The following is a 17,517-nucleotide window of genomic DNA, read 5'->3' on the forward strand; positions in this document are numbered from 1 at the left end:
AAAATACCAAATTTGTCAGTGCAACACCAGAAAATGGGAAAAGTTTTCCCTTTGACCGGGTCTGTTGCAAGGGGTGTCCTCCGCAGGAGTCAAGAGCAGTCTTTGAACGCTGCAGCAAGTCCTCACAACGTCCTTCAGCTCGGTGGCCAGGCCATCCCAAACCATGGCCGTGTGACGTTGCATTTGGTGCTACTGGGAAGGCACCGTGATATTCTCGTGCTGAGCCAGGGTGTAAGAATATAACTAATCTTTCCTGTCTTGACTAAAAGGAAGGGAAGTTCTGCTAGAATTAGCAAATTGTTAGACCAGAATACAGTTGATGGTTGGACTAGGTGGTCTTCAAGGCCCCTTCCAACCTAGACAATACAGGAGCAGGCCCCAGCTTTCCTGTATTTCCATCTCCAGCAAGCTCCACAAGCCCCTGCTGTGAAAAAGTGCTGGGGACAGCCAATATCCAGAATCTGTACCGTGCTGCTCTTCATTTCTCATCACAGGGTGCTTCATTCAGCCCACAGACCTGTGTTCTGTACAGACTCATCAGGCCATTAATAACTACCTCACTCTCAGAAACAGAAAATGCTAAGACTTCAATTTTATATTTTTTTTTTCCCCAATGATAACAAAATTTGCTTCGGAATGATAAGCTGTACCTCAGGAAAAAAAAGTCTGGGCAGGTTTTCAAATTTGGACGTCTGAGGTTAGAAAGGTAAATGATGTTCTCTAATAAAATGCCTACATTTGAACTGAGATGCCCAACAACTGAGTTTGAAATTGCAGAAGTTTATGAACTCTGCGCTTTGCAGCACGGTGCTGTGCTGGAAAAATGAAGCCTGGTGTATTGTTGGTATTACTAAATACTGTGCGAGGCAGAGCCCTTATGGTGTATGCTAACGTATGCCAGCCTGCTAGTAATCTTATTTCCTTCCTAAAACTGAATCCTTTAGGCTAAGCTCAAACTCTTCTATGCTAATATTGCCATAAACGATAAAGAGATAAGAAGTACAAACTGTAATAAAATACAAGTATATAGTCTGATATCTTTATAGATGTTTGTTCAACAGTCACCTTAAAAACGTTATTCACAAAATTTATTTTATATTTAACGTTTATGTACTGTCCTACAAAACTGAGCAGTGCCATGAGCTGATTCCTTTATTTGCCAAAAGTTAAAAAAAAAACAAACCAAAGCGTTTACTGTTGATGTTCTCAAGTTGTGCCAGGGGAGGTTCAGATTGGATATTAGGAAAAATGTTTACACTGAAAGGGTTGTTAAGGATTGGAATGGGCTGCCCAGGGAAGTGGTTGAGGGACCATCCCTGGAGGTATTTAAAAGACAGGTTGACATAGAGCTTAGAGACATGTGCTTAGTGATGGGGGGGGCGGGTGTATGGTTTTCTTTTGTTTTTTTTATCAGAGTTAGGTTGATGGTTGGACTAGATGATCTTAAAGGTCCCTTCCAACCTAGACAATTTTGTGATTCTTGTTGTGATTAACGTGTGTGATGCAGCTTGCCAACTTCCTCACCCCGTCGGACATCATGCTCGGACTGCTCGCTGCTGCGGCTCACGACGTGGATCACCCTGGGGTCAACCAACCCTTTCTCATCAAAACTAAACACCACCTTGCCAGCCTGTACCAGGTAAAAACTGCTCATCACGTTGATAGGATGTACAACGGTGTCAAGGAGAGTCTTAAGTATTTTGCAGTGAACTTTAATGCCAAAATCTGGCAGCAGGGGGGCGTTGATCAAATCAACCTGCACTTTAGAGTCTGGACAATTTCAGTTAAGCTCTTCACTGGGGGTCTCTTCTTACAGCAAAGAGAAAGCAGGTGGAAATGTCAGATTTTGCCGAGGACATTTAAGCCAAATCAGTTGCCTGGGTTATTTCTGCTGTAGATCATCTGGGGTAAGGAGCTGTGGGTAGGAGATTTAAAATCACGGCGAGACAATTTGTACTTCATCTTCCTTCAGTGAGCAAGTAAGCAGCAGGCGTGTTCTAAATTGGCCCTGCATTAAAAGAAACTTTTGCTTCATGGGGTTCTAGTAAAATTAAACACTTAATGAATACTGCAATTTTAAAAAAAAAAAAAAAAGAAGATAGAGGAAACTAAAGGAACAGTTGTAGGTATTTACATAAACGTGCCTAGAGATACAAAGAAAGGACTTAAAACCAGCCACTGTAGATCACACCGCAGGCTGTCTAGACCAGTATCCTGTTTCTGAGAGCAGCCAGTAAAAGATCTCAGAGAGAAACATAAGCCTGGGATAAGTATAGAGTTGTCCTTCACCTGGTATACGTCCTCCCAGCACTGGCAAGCAGTAGAAGATTTCCTGAAACAAAAACACAGACCCTCTTGTTTAATAACTACCAGTGGACCCATTCTGCCCTGATTTTTGTGGTCCTTTTTGAAAATATTTTTATTTTTGGTCCATGGGTATCACTGTAGCTCTGGATTGTATCTGCAACTGTCCTGTGTGTATAATCTGTGCATGAACATCTCTGTTCTGTACATTATACTTACATATAGGCAATGCCGTAAATCATTTTGGTTTGTATTAACCATACATTTAGTATACATACCATTTAGTATGAGGAAGAGGAGGCTGAGGGCCCTCTTGTTTAATAACTACCAGTGGACCCATTCTGCCCTGATTTTTGTGGTCCTTTTTGAAAATATTTTTATTTTTGGTCCATGGGTATCACTGTAGCTCTGGATTGTATCTGCAACTGTCCTGTGTGTATAATCTGTGCATGAACATCTCTGTTCTGTACATTATACTTACATATAGGCACCAGGGCAACGCTGTAAATCGTTTTGGTTTGCACTAACCATAACTCATAGCTAATAAACGGAGGTGGTATTGATTTCTAGCCTTTGGAAGAGCCACCTTCAGCCTTTGTAATAAGGTGTCAGAAAGAGAATGTCCCACATCAAAAATTAATCTAACTGACGAGGACTCAACTAACAGCCATATCCCTTTCTACCTGACTTTGCGAATGATGTGCTCACTGCTTGAAAAGAGATTCCCTCTTGTTTTCCCCCCCCTCAAGCAAGGTTTGGGTTTTCCTGTAAGAAGTGGGCTGTGTCACGGGGCTGGAGTCCTGCCCTGAGATACGGGAAGGGGCCGGACCATGGGATCTCCAGCCAGGGCACGGTGATGCTCAGACACTTAAACCTTGGTGACTGTCCCCGTCACAAGGTGATGCCACTTATTAAGTCATACCCCATATGCGTCTGGTGTGTTTTGCTCCAGTCTTTTCTAAATGTCAGGCCGGTTGAGTGGGGAGGGAGAAAAGCCAGGGGACTTTGGGAAGGTTACGTTAAGGATCCTTTGAAGAGGAACGGGGTAGAGCCGTTCCGCAAAAAAACCCTGGCCCTATGGAAAGGTATAAACAGCTCCTTCTCAAATTAAGAGGGCTCACTAACAGCCATATCCCTTTCTACCCGACTTAGCGAACTACGAGTTTGCTGTGATGTGCTCACTGCTTGAAAAGAGATTCCCTCTTGTTTTCCCCCCCCTCAAGCAAGGTTTGGGTTTTCCTGTAAGAAGTGGGCTGTGTCACGGGGCTGGAGTCCTGCCCTGAGATACGGGAAGGGGCCGGACCCGTAGCTAATAAACGGAGGTGGTATTGATTTCTAGCCTTTGGAAGAGCCACCTTCAGCCTTTGTAATAAGGTGTCAGAAAGAGAATGTCCCACATCAAAAATTAATCTAACTGACGAGGACTCAACTAACAGCCATATCCCTTTCTACCTGACTTTGCGAATGATGTGCTCACTGCTTGAAAAGAGATTCCCTCTTGTTTTCCCCCCCCTCAAGCAAGGTTTGGGTTTTCCTGTAAGAAGTGGGCTGTGTCACGGGGCTGGAGTCCTGCCCTGAGATACGGGAAGGGGCCGGACCCTGGGATCTCCAGCCAGGGCACGGTGATGCTCAGACACTTAAACCTTGGTGACTGTCCCCGTCACAAGGTGATGCCACTTATTAAGTCATACCCCATATGCGTCTGGTGTGTTTTGCTCCAGTCTTTTCTAAATGTCAGGCCGGTTGAGTGGGGAGGGAGAAAAGCCAGGGGACTTTGGGAAGGTTACGTTAAGGATCCTTTGAAGAGGAACGGGGTAGAGCCGTTCCGCAAAAAAACCCTGGCCCTATGGAAAGGTATAAACAGCTCCTTCTCAAATTAATAGTGGCAAACCATAATATATAGTTAGGTTGAAAATTCAGGCTAATCTGAAAGAAATGTAGCAAAAATAAAAGATTAGAATCTTGGAGAGGTGGTTTCTGCTCAGCTAACTGGGCTTGAACGTACTTTCAAATGTTGGTTAGAAAAGGCAGTGACGATACAGAAAATGCAATCTTTCAACAGCAAATGTGATTTTAAAGTATCCTGTTTAGGGACATGCGCTGGCAAGTTTGACTTACATTATTTTATCTGAAATTGATCCCAGATTGTTTCCCAAGATTTTAGAAGTATACAGTACATGGATGCCAATAAAAATAACAACGCTGGAAAAAAAGGTTTGCTGAAAACATTTGTAGTCAAAAATTTAGTTTCAGTAAATAGTCTTTGAAACAATAAATTATACTCTTCTCAACGTTAGTGCTTCAACATGTGCTGGAAACTGAAACAAAAAAGTTCTAGGGTTTTTGTTTTTAAATAGCAGAGCCACAGAACTGCTGGGACTAATCAGTAAAATAATCAAATGAAAGTAAGTTTTAACGTAGCTGGCAGTCATCTGTCACTGAGACAGCAGTAACTGAGACTAAGGGGTATCTGTTTATGGCATCTTTTTGGTTTTGATTGTTTGAATTGAGATTAGAACTTTACATTTGAATTATCTGGGGGGAAAAAAAGGGTTTGCGAAACAAGGTCATTCAGTATTTGACAAAGATGCAAAGTGTTTGACAGCTTCTGGAGGTTATATACGAGGAGAATCATGTTTCAGGAAGATCAGGTGTCATCACCAAAGACTTCAGAATTTTCAATATTTATTTTCAAATTAGATCCATATTTTATGATGCAAGGGTAATGCACAGGGTAATTTCCACAGGAGTCTGTTGCATGTGAGGCACCATAATTTTCCACAAAAATAAAAGTGCCTCATTCAAATCTCAAGCATTACAAGGACAGATGAGAGTGTAAAAGGTAACAGCAGGGACCTGGAGGTCACTTAGTCTCCTGCAAGGAGCCAACAGTATTCCTTGTTGTGTGGTGCAGACTTTGCTTTTAATTTTCATTAACCATTAAAGCAACAACAAAAATAGTTTCATTCTTGCTTGATAATCGTCGTCTTAGGCCTCTGTAGTCTTAAAAGTCACAACCTTTGCTTTTAATTTTCATTGGCCATTAAAGCAACAACAAAAAAAGTTTCATTCTTGCTTGATAATCGTCATCTTAGGCCTCTGTAGTCTTAAAAGTCACAATTAACTCAAATTCTGGTTGGTACATTGGCTTGTCCAACATTATTTCTACTTCTTTTGACTGAAAGCAGCATAGGAGGTTGTTTAGCCTGATACAATCCTGCCTTTAGTTCTCCAAACTGCCCCATCAAAACTAACACCAGAAAAAGTCATATTACTTTTTTTTTAAAAAAAAAAAATTAACTCAAATTCTGGTTGGTACATTGGCTTGTCCAACATTATTTCTACTTCTTTTGACTGAAAGCAGCATAGGAGGTTGTTTAGCCTGATACAATCCTGCCTTTAGTTCTCCAAACTGCCCCATCAAAACTAACACCAGAAAAAGTCATATTACTTTTTTTTTAAAAAAAAAGGAACTGTATTTTACTGAGAATGAATTATGAATTTCCTAAGAAAACAAATAGTGATATAAATAAAGTGTTCTTTTATAACTTCAGTAATAGAGAGTTGAGATCTATCTTTGGCTCTTAAATGAAGGGTAAGAGTTCAGGAGTCTGGACAGATCACATACAACATCTATAATACAGGTTTCAGAAATCTACGAAAGAACACTTTACAAATTTAATCTAGATGTATAGAATCTAGAATGAGGAAAGTATGTTCCGGGGCATCAGTTATAACAGTTCTACTTTGCAGTTCTTAAAAGCCCCATTTCTAATCAAAGAATCATTTTCAGATATTTAACATTGTGTAGTTAAACTGACTGCTCAAAAAAGAACACTTTACAAATTTAATTTAGATGTATATAATCTAGAATGAGGAAAGTATGTTCTGGGCATCAATTATAACAGTTCTACTTTGCAGTTCGTAAAAGCCCCATTTCTAATCAAAGAATCATTTCCAGATATTTAACACTGTGTAGTTAAACTGACTGCTCAATGACTAAGAATGGATGACCAGATTGAAAGAAGTTTAGATCTCCTTCCACATGGAATTAAAATTGAGAAAAAAAGAGAAAAACTCTACAGCTAGACTAGCAAGTCTTCCTCTCTTCAAGTCATTCTTCTTTTCCAAGTGCTTATGTCAAGAGTGGTGGTTTGAATAGCGCTGGGAAAGTCACAGATTGGAGATTTTGTGATAGTCTAAGTAAAAAAAAACATCTTTTTTCCTCATAGTCCTGAAGGAATCCACTAGTTTTAGGCAAAAAAAAAAACCTGTGCAACTCAGTTTGTAAACAAGTAAAAAGTTAGGGGAAGCAAGTTCTCTGGAGCTCAGAGTTGAGAACCCCGGTCTGCGAGGCAGCACATAGACTTTTCCGTGCACGGGTGATCTCCCCACCAGCCCAGGCAATCAGATAGCTCATGGCAATTAGTTTTAATAAGGCAGTAGAGTGTTCCCAGGTGGAATAGCCGACTCTACTAATTGTTGGCAGCAGCTTCAGGGGTTCTGGCTGCTTGCATTTAACAGGGGAGTCATATGACTTCATGCTCAGTTGTCGCTTGTTAACTTGACCTTTCCTTTTAAGTGTGGGAAACCAGACAGGGCAGCAGCTTTGGTTGAAGTTCTCTCTACAGCAGTAAGGCAAAGAGCAGGAACTTAGAGAAGTGGGAATGCTCTGGGATGGATACCTGAGTTTGCTTTTTCCATTGAGTAATTATTAGTTGGATGCAAGAAAGTTCTTGGATGTCTACACCCTCAGCTCTGTTCTGGCTGGTCTTAAGCTTGGCCAAAGAGTAGTTGCATCTATGGAGTGCAGCTCCCCAGTTGAGGTGGGTACTGCTGAAGCAACTCTTCCCAGCAAGTGACAAGGCCATGCTGGAAGGGACATGGGGGCACAGGGTGCTCCGAGGGGGAGTCTCACCAGTTGGGATGTTTCAAGGGTGCCTTAATTCTGTCTTAAACAAGTGTGAGCCTTCCCAAAGGTGACAGTCACGTAGGGTTTGTCCAATTTACCTTGGAGTAGGAAGATGGCAGCCTATGAACTTGGGGTGATGGTTGGGACCAGGATTCAGCTCTGAGGCTCTGGCGGTGAAAGAAGAAAAAAAGCCCAACTTGTTGTTATGTCCTATTACTTCCCTTATTTTTCTTGGTCAGAGTGCAGGGTTGCAAAAGTCCATCCTGATGTATTTAGGCAAAAGGAGAAGAGGGATATTTAAGTTGGCTAATGAACAGGATCGCTGTCAAAAGCAATTTAGATGTTGCGTAGCTGATCTTGGGTTCCAGATTTGTCAGCTCTTCCAAGGAAAAGGGCTTAGTCTTTACACGGTTGGAAAAGTTTTGGGCTTGGTTTTGTTTTCTTTTTCCCCCAGTATCTGTGAAACAAACAAAAAAAGAAACCCCAAAGAAATACCAAAGCAGCATATCAGCGATAGTGTGAATTGGAAACAGAACATACTGTAGAAAATATTGTAATCGGAAATCAATCAAATTTGCACTCTCACCTTTGCAGTAATTTTGAGCACGAAATTCCAAGAAAAATACTGACGAAATGATCAAAATGCAAATTGGATCTTGGTTACTGGCCAAGTTCAGTGTTTCAACAGCCATTAGATGTGACAGGATTACAAAGGAGGATGAGGAAGCCTTAAGGAGAAAAATCCTGTTTGGTTCCTCTTGGAGAAGTGGGAGCTGCGCGTCACCTCCAAGAGGGAAGGCAGCAGAACCACAGCTGCACCCAGAGCTGGGGAACTCTGCAGGAGGGAGCCAGGGATTAACAGTGAGATTCTGAGGCTAGTTTCCCAGTTGGCAGTGATGAGGTGGAGTCCTTGTCCTGCTACCTGCCCAAAGTTACTTTTTTTTTAAAAAAAAAGGAACTGTATTTTACTGAGAATGAATTATGAATTTCCTAAGAAAACAAATAGTGTTGATATAAATAAAGTGTTCTTTTATAACTTCAGTAATAGAGAGTTGAGATCTATCTTTGGCTCTTAAATGAAGGGTAAGAGTTCAGGAGTCTGGACAGATCACATACAACATCTATAATACAGGTTTCAGAAATCTACAAAAGAACACTTTACAAATTTAATTTAGATGTATATAATCTAGAATGAGGAAAGTATGTTCTGGGCATCAATTATAACAGTTCTACTTTGCAGTTCGTAAAAGCCCCATTTCTAATCAAAGAATCATTTTCAGATATTTAACATTGTGTAGTTAAACTGACTGCTCAATGACTAAGAATGGATGACCAGATTGAAAGAAGTTTAGATCTCCTTCCACATGGAATTAAAATTGAGAAAAAAAGAGAAAAACTCTACAGCTAGACTAGCAAGTCTTCCTCTCTTCAAGTCATTCTTCTTTTCCAAGTGCTTATGTCAAGAGCTGTGGTTTGAATAGAGCTGGGAAAGTCACAGATTGGAGATTTTGTGATAGTCTAAGTAAAAAAAACCATCTTTTTTCCTCATAGTCCTGAAGGAATCCACTAGTTTTAGGCAGTAGATGCAGATGCAAACTTTAAAACAAACCTGTGCAACTCAGTTTGTGAACAAGTAAAAAGTTAGGGGAAGGAAGTTCTCTGGAGCTCAGAGCTGAGAACCCCGGTCTGCGAGGCAGCACATAGACTTTTCCGTGCACGGGTGATCTCCCCACCAGCCCAGGCAATCAGATAGCTCATGGCAATTAGTTTTAATAAGGCAGTAGAGTGTTCCCAGGTGGAATAGCCGACTCTACTAATTGTTGGCAGCAGCTTCAGGGGTTCTGGCTGCTTGCATTTAACAGGGGAGTCATATGACTTCATGCTCAGTTGTCGCTTGTTAACTTGACCTTTCCTTTTAAGTGTGGGAAACCAGACAGGGCAGCAGCTTTGGTTGAAGTTCTCTCTACAGCAGTAAGGCAAAGAGCAGGAACTTAGAGAAGTGGGAATGCTCTGGGATGGATACCTGAGTTTGCTTTTTCCATTGAGTAATTATTAGTTGGATGCAAGAAAGTTCTTGGATGTCTACACCCTCAGCTCTGTTCTGGCTGGTCTTAAGCTTGGCCAAAGAGTAGTTGCATCTATGGAGTGCAGCTCCCCAGTTGAGGTGGGTACTGCTGAAGCAACTCTTCCCAGCAAGTGACAAGGCCATGCTGGAAGGGACATGGGGGCACAGGGTGCTCCGAGGGGGAGTCTCACCAGTTGGGATGTTTCAAGGGTGCCTTAATTCTGTCTTAAACAAGTGTGAGCCTTCCCAAAGGTGACAGTCACGTAGGGTTTGTCCAATTTACCTTGGAGTAGGAAGATGGCAGCCTATGAACTTGGGGTGATGGTTGGGACCAGGATTCAGCTCTGAGGCTCTGGCGGTGAAAGAAGAAAAAAAGCCCAACTTGTTGTTATGTCCTATTACTTCCCTTATTTTTCTTGGTCAGAGTGCAGGGTTGCAAAAGTCCATCCTGATGTATTTAGGCAAAAGGAGAAGAGGGATATTTAAGTTGGCTAATGAACAGGATCGCTGTCAAAAGCAATTTAGATGTTGCGTAGCTGATCTTGGGTTCCAGATTTGTCAGCTCTTCCAAGGAAAAGGGCTTAGTCTTTACACGGTTGGAAAAGTTTTGGGCTTGGTTTTGTTTTCTTTTTCCCCCAGTATCTGTGAAACAAACAAAAAAAGAAACCCCAAAGAAATACCAAAGCAGCATATCAGCGATAGTGTGAATTGGAAACAGAACATACTGTAGAAAATATTGTAATCGGAAATCAATCAAATTTGCACTCTCACCTTTGCAGTAATTTTGAGCACGAAATTCCAAGAAAAATACTGACGAAATGATCAAAATGCAAATTGGATCTTGGTTACTGGCCAAGTTCAGTGTTTCAACAGCCATTAGATGTGACAGGATTACAAAGGAGGATGAGGAAGTTTTAAGGAGAAAAATCCTGTTTGGTTCCTCTTGGAGAAGTGGGAGCTGCGCGTCACCTCCAAGAGGGAAGGCAGCAGAACCACAGCTGCACCCAGAGCTGGGGGACTCTGCAGGAGGGAGCCAGGGATTAACAGTGAGATTCTGAGGCTAGTTTCCCAGTTGGCAGTGATGAGGTGGAGTCCTTGTCCTGCTACCTGCCCAAAGTTTTGGTTTTGTTTAGTGGTTTTGGTGGTTTTTTTAGTCCCGTGCTTATCTATCTACTGCAAAAGCCATAAAAGGTTTGGTTGTGTTTAGTGCTGTTTGTGTTTTTTTTTTTTAGTCCTGTGCTTATCTATCTACTGCAAAAGCCATAAACTCCCCAAAACAGGGATCAGATGTGGAACAGGTTGCCCAGAGAAGCTGTGGCTGCCCCATCCCTGGAGGGGTTCAAAACCAGGCTGGATGGGGCTTGGAGCAACCTGTGGGAGGTGTCCCTGACCAGGGCAGGAATTGGAACTCAATGATCTTTAAGGTCCCTTCCAACCCAAACCATTCTGTGATTCGATAACTCCCCCGAGAGTGTCCCCATTGCTTGGTGACAGTTGTCACGTTCACACTGTGCACGTTGTTGTGGGGAACTGGGGACTGTGCCCTTCAGGGGAATGGTGCTCTGCTGGGCTGCTTCTCCTCTGCAAGCAGATGTTTTTGTGAATTATGAGAATTGTGTTAGAGGTTTCTGAACGTGACGTTTCTGAGGCATTCAGTGGTAAAAAGTACTCTGTGAACTAAACAAACCATGAGTGGCAAATGCATTGTGTGTGAGGATAATTATATAAAGTCATCAGACACAAGATACCCAGTTTGTTATAATTTACAGACAACCTAGAAGGTTGGGTTTATGTCCCCTAGGAAATTTTTCTGACCTGACTTTGGTTCCACTTAGTTGGAAGCAAACAAATCGAAAAGGACTCAAAATGCTCAAAATTTGTTGCAGCCTGACTTGCTGAAGCCTGCGGATGCTCGGTGATACTGATACTCCTCTTGCCTTCACCCAGCAGCTGCCGGGAGCTTCCACTTCCCTGACTGAGGGAAATTTAGCAGTTTCATTTTTCTTTTTCTTTTCCACTCGGCATTCAAACCGTAGAGACTGAGAAGTCAACCTGGGGTAAAAATACGAGGTAAAAATACGATTTTGCACTCATGCTTTAATCCATTTGTTAATAAATCTGTTAGGATGCAAGCTACCTCCTGCTCAGATTGAGATCAGCTCCCCTGTTCACAGCAGGACTCAACAACTGTAGAATAACAGGACTCAGGGGCTGACCTCAGCCAGGAAACCTAGAAGCAGAAGGTCCCTTAACTCTAGAAAATCCACTTCCAACCAGCTCTAGGCGTCAGGTGGTGTGACAAATCTGTGCCTGTACCATGGGTGCTTGCCTAATCCTTGACCACGTTCCTTCTGTTCCTCCCTAGAACGTTTCAGTGCTGGAGAATCACCACTGGCGGTCTACGATAGGCATGCTCCGGGAGTCGCGGCTCCTCGCCCATCTGCCCAAGGAGGTGACGTAAGTGTCTGCTGGAGGAAATCCATCACTGAAACTAGTCCGTGGCTTCCTCCTCTTCTTCTTAAAAGGACACTGGCTTCAGAGTAGGCTGAGCTTCCTGCCCTCTCTTGGTGCCAGTAGGAAATCGTGAGATAAAGTTACGCAGAAGAAGTATTTTCTAAGGCTTTGCCGTTTTTCAGATGGGCCTTTTCAGATGCGTTGTTGGCAGTTTTGTTTCATGTAGCACCAACCAAATAGGGAAAGATTTAGTGATTAAGAAGCCTGAAATAGAAAAATGGAGGAGCTGATCACAGAATCATATGGGGTTGGAAGGGACCTCTGGAGATCATCTAGTCCAACCCCCTGCCAAAACAGGGTCACCCAGAGCAGGTTGCACAGGAACGTGTCCAGGCAGGTTTGGAATGTCTCCAGAGATGGAGACTCCACCACCTCTCTGGGCAGCCTCTTCCAGGGCTCTGCCACCCTCAAAGTAAAGAAGTTCCTCCTCATGCTGAGGTGGAACTTTTTATATTCAAGTTTTGCCCGTTTCTTCTTGTCCTGTCCCTGGGCACCACTGAAAAAAGACCGTCCCCGTCCTCTTGACACCCACCCTTTAAGTATTTATAAGCATAGATACTGGTCTGTGCTGTGAATGCAGCATTGAGACTGTTCAGGACTTCTACACCTGACTGAGGAGGTGTGGGTCAGTCTTCACCATATTTTTGGGTGAAACCAAAAAAAACCTCAGCAACGCTAGCACCTTGGGCAAGTTGATACTGGTTTGTGGGGTGTTATTCCCACCAAGGAATGGAGATTGAGCCAATGAACAGCTTGCAATAGTAAGTTTTAATCACAGGTGACCTTACCAACAATATAAACAAGTTACCTGGAAGCCTAAAACTGTATCACTCCAGAAATCCTTTGCTTGAGGCCAACAGCTTCAGTCCTACTTTAAAGGACTCCAGTCCAGTCCTTTACAACTTCAACTGCAACATCAAAGTCACAGTATTCAGCACCCAGCTCTGAGCAGCTTTTTTTTTCACCCTTCTAGCACTTTTCAGAAGCTTTCAGAACGCCCTATGCCAACAAGCATTTTATTTTTACACTATCTATTCCTCCTGAGCCCATTTAGGCAGCTAGAACAGTTGGACCCTGCAAACCAGAGTAGAGACCGACCAGAGACAACTGCATCCATGAAGCAAGAGGAAGCTTTACGCTATGATCCATGGCTGGTTGTTTTGAGCTATTAATGTTCAATGGTTCCATGATTGAAGGGGCTTATTTTCCTTAATTGCAGACAGGACATCGAGCAGCAGTTGGGCTCCCTGATCTTGGCAACAGACATCAACAGACAGAATGAGTTTTTGATCCGTCTGAAGTCTCACCTTGACAATCAGGATTTGAGGCTGGAGGATGCACAAGACAGACATTTTATGCTTCAGGTAACTTTAAATATTATTTTTCCACTATTGTATTTTTTTTTAGTGGTTTTTCAAGTCACAGTAGTTCCTAGTATGTGTCAGAACAGCATATGATAGCATGTCTAGACATCAGCATCTCGTTACCCATCACCACAAACACTTTGCTCAGCCCCCTGGAATGTCAGGCAAGCGTCAGGTACCTCCAGCATTTCCTCATGCAATTGCCTTGAGTTAAAAAGCTGTGAATGCAGCAAAACACAGGAGAGTGTCAAATGCTGAGAAATTAAGATAAGCTATTAATTATTTCATTTCCAGACCACTGCGTCCCTTGCCAAGTAATGCTTTGATTATATTTTCTCTCCTGGCAAACATCACTTCACGGGTGTTATTTCCGAGCCCCCTTCTCGGTGTCCTTGCCAAGGCAGCCTGACATCAGGTGCCCATGTCCCCATCCTGTGATGGATGTTCAGATCCTGCCTCTGCAGAGACAGCTGTTGCCATGGCAGCGGGTGCTTCTCTCCTGGATCTGCCCAGCTAATGAGGCAACCGTGCTTTATTTAAAAATCAAAATAGATTCAAGCTGGTTCTTCCAGCTAAGCTGCGGTCACTACCAGGCTCTTCAGAACAAACCTCTACATATTTAAAGCATTGTTGTGATTAAAGTAGCTGCGTATTTTCTTCTCTGGAGAAATGACATCAATTTTGCTCTTAAATACATAAAGGAGTTTAAGTAATTGTTATCATTAATAGAAGAAACATCTACACATTACCGCTTGGTCGAGGTTACAGGAAGGGTGACAGTTGTGATCTGGTAATTCTTCCCCCTCCAGTGGTTTGGGAAATGTGGGAAGCCCCTCACCTGTCCTCCATCAAACACAATCTGCTGTCAGGTCCCTGCGTGGACCGTGCAGGGCAGGGTGATGGGTTTATCCTATTTTTGGACAGATTAGGCAAAAAAGTTGTGCCAGTGCTAAAGGCAGAGGGATTACACATCTCAACCGTGGCAAAAAGTTCCGTATGCACTTTCTCGAAGATAGGAAGGAGGGCATGGACACGGTGAGATTTACTTATCTGGTGGATTGGTTGTGAAAGAAAATTAAAAAAAAAAAAAAAAGTCTTGATGAGGATAAATTAAAGGGTGTTTGAACGGTCTGTTTGAATAGACAGTACCATAGAATCATAGAATCATTGAGGTTGGAAGAGCCCCTTGGGATCATCGAGTCCAACCATCTCCCCTACTCTACAAAGTCCTCCCCTACCCCATGTCCCTCAGCACTGCATCTAAACGGCCCTTAAACACAGCCAGGGATGGGGACTCCCCCCCCTCCCTGGGCAGCCTGTTCCAATGCCCGACCACTCTTTCTGTGAAAAATTCCTTCCTAATGTTCAATCTAAACCTACCCTGTTGGAGCTTGAAGCCGTTCCCTCTTGTTCTAATCAGAGAAAATAGTGACTGGGAGACTTCCCTCCTCCAGTTCACAGAGAAAAAAGTGACTGGGAGACTTCCCTCCTCCAGTTCACATAGGTCTGAATTTAGACAGGAAATATTTCTTATGTTTTCCTCCCGGGTGCCAGGCTGATTGCTGACCTCTGCCAGGCAAAGTGCCTGCGCTCCGTCTGGGAAGGAAGGAGGCACATGACGTCTTGTTCCAAGGCAATAAGGCAGAGGGAGCATTACACAGCTTACTTCTCCGAACCAGTTCCTTGATTTTTAAAAAACTTTTTGCCCTCTTGACTCCTTCCCGGGCAAAGCACTTAAAAGTACTAGTTAACTGAGTGAAACCAAGCCAGGGGCAGCGCGGAGGGCCCCGTGCTTAGCTTTGTAAACACAAACACGCCGACGTTAAGGCGAAGGGTAATTGAAGAGAGATGCAAGGTCACTCGCTGAGACCGCGGGGGAACGGTGCCCAAATACACCAGCTTGGCTCTTCCCTTCCTTGTCATCCGCCGGGGATGCGGAGCCAGGCGGCCAGCAGGAGCCAGCCCGAGGCTTTTGTTGGCTTATTCCTTGCAAGGAATATCCAAAAAGACTTTGCAGCCTTGGCATTTGTCCCTCCTCTTGTTCTCGCTACTGTAAAGGGGAGGGCTGAATCAAAGTTTTGTTCGCGGCTTAAATAAATGCTCTTTCCTCAAAAAGGGTGAGTCTGAGGCTCCAAAAGGTGATCTTAACCCTTCCCTGCATCGCTGGGGAGGTCTGGGAGCTTCACAAGTGGAGAAGAGAAGGCTCCAGGGAGACCTTATAGCAGCCTTCCAATATCTGAAGGGAGCCTGTAGGAGAGCCAGAGAGGGACTGTCACATCGCTGGGGAGGTCTGGGAGCTTCAAAGTGGAGAAGAGGAGGATCTGGGGACACCTTATAGCAGCCTTCCAATATCTGAAGGGAGCCTGTAGAAGAGCCAGAGAGGGACTCTGTCAGGAAGTGCAGTGACAGGACAAGGGGTAATGGTTTTAAATTGAAAGAGGGGAGATTTAGATGAGATATTAGGAAGAAATTCTTTGCTGTGAGGGTGGTGAGACACTGGAAGAGGTTGCCCAGAGAAGCTGTGGCTGCCCCATCCCTGGAGGGGTTCAAGGCCAGGCTGGATGGGGCTTGGAGCAACCTGGTCTGGTGGGAGGTGTCCCTGCCCATGGCAGGGGGTTGGAACTGGATGATCTTTACGATCTCTTCCAATTCTAACCATTCTATGACTGCTGAAGCACTGCTAGGCAGGAACTCTTTTTCTCAACCGTGCTTTTCTTCTTTGCTTCTTTCAGATTGCACTCAAGTGCGCTGACATTTGCAACCCTTGCCGGCTCTGGGACCTCAGCAAACAGTGGAGTGAACGGGTCTGCGAAGAGTTTTACCGGCAAGGTCAGTCCCTCAGCGCGCAGCCGGTCCCCTCTCACCTCAGCTTCTCAGGCTTTTTGTGTGGCCACTAAGAGGTAGTGTTCAGCCGACCCAGTTTGCCTCAAAATCACCCCCAGGAACAAGATATTCTGCCCTATTTGAAAAGTGAGAAGGGATAGAAGAATAGAAAGGGTTTTTTTGCCCTCGCTGCTCCTGTAGCAGTGTCAGGAGGGAGGGAAGGCTCTGCTCCACCCCAGCCCTTGAATTCTGCTGGAGAACCCATGGGGCTGGAGCACCTCTGCTGTGAGGACAGGCTGAGAGAGTTGGGGTTGTTCAGCCTGGAGAAGAGGAGACCTTAGAGACCCTTCTAGCCCCTAAAGAGGCTCCAAGAAAGCTGGGGAGGGACACTTGATAGAAAGTAGAGCAATAGGATGAGAGGTAACGGTTATAAACTGAAAGAGAGAAGAATTAGATTAGATTTTAGGAAGAAATTCTTTCCTGTGAGGGTGGTGAGACACTGGAAGAGGTTGCCCAGAGAAGCTGTGGCTGCCCCATCCCTGGAGGGGTTCAAGGCCAGGCTGGATGGGGCTTGGAGCAACCTGGTCTGGTGGGAGGTGTCCCTGCCCAGGGCAGGGGGGTTGGAACTGGATGATCTTTAAGGTCCCTTCCAACCCAAACCATTCTATGTTTCTCTAAGCACCCTCCAATCACCCGTAGCTCTTCTGAGCTGGAACAGTGCCAGGGTGACCCCGCTCCAAAATCCCACCACTGCATTTTATCTCACTTTTCACGCTCCTGCTCCAGCTCCGACGGGAGCCTCACCCTCGCTGCTTCCCAAATGTGACACATTCCTCTGTGCAGAAACGCGGAGAAAGGGTTCAAACGCGGTTCCCAGCACGCTGAGCTCTTCTAATGCTGTTGAAAGGGCCAAAGCAGGCAAGCCAAAGCTCAGCCAGGACCTATTGCAAATGTTTTCAGACCCCTGCAGAGAGTGCAGTCAGGCAGGGCTTTTTTTTTTTTTAAGCACAGTAATTACACCATTTGGCTCTATCTGCACAGGCAAAGTCACGCTGTGCTACAACACGGGGTGCAGCAGAGTTTAATCACTGTTAAATTCTTTGTTGGGAGCATCCTGAGAGCTTGAAGGCCAGTGGTACAAACGCTGGAAGAGCACAGGGAGAAGTTCTCAGTTCATTTAAAATTCTGCACTACGAAGTTCAGCCGCGTTCGAGCTGGTACCTAACGCAATTAGTCTATACCAAGGACAAATAGGTCAGCAAGTTAATTTTCAGCCAGTTTCAGCTGAAGCTGGTGAAATGTATTTGACTTTGATGCTTTTGAAGTGACGTAAGCAGCTTGCTGGATGCAGGTTTCTTTAGTCAGATGTATAATCAAGGCATAATCAATATCCAGCCCATGAGAGCAGTTCCCCAGTTGTGTGATATCTCACCTTCAGCCTATCGAGGGACCATGCTGAGACAGACAGCACTCAGCCTAAACGTAACCTTTTTCCCCCAAGACTCGAGATTTATTAGAATAACATCTAAAATAGA

At 44.1% G+C, this 17,517-nt stretch overlaps 1 protein-coding gene across 1 annotated transcript in view; it reads left to right on the forward strand.

Moving 5' to 3' along the window:
- The window catches only part of PDE7B (phosphodiesterase 7B), a 229,838-nt gene that overhangs the window by 206,704 nt on the left and 5,617 nt on the right, over positions 1-17,517 (forward strand). The window contains exons 10-12 of the mRNA XM_014955390.1: positions 11,647-11,738; positions 13,015-13,159; positions 15,892-15,988. Of these exons, the coding sequence (XP_014810876.1) occupies positions 11,647-11,738; positions 13,015-13,159; positions 15,892-15,988 (334 nt within the window). The remainder of the gene's footprint in view (positions 1-11,646; positions 11,739-13,014; positions 13,160-15,891; positions 15,989-17,517) is intronic.

Source organism: Calidris pugnax, unplaced genomic scaffold (assembly GCF_001431845.1).
Source record: "Calidris pugnax isolate Ruff unplaced genomic scaffold, ASM143184v1 scaffold231, whole genome shotgun sequence".
In the NCBI taxonomy this organism is placed as follows: domain Eukaryota; kingdom Metazoa; phylum Chordata; class Aves; order Charadriiformes; family Scolopacidae; genus Calidris; species Calidris pugnax.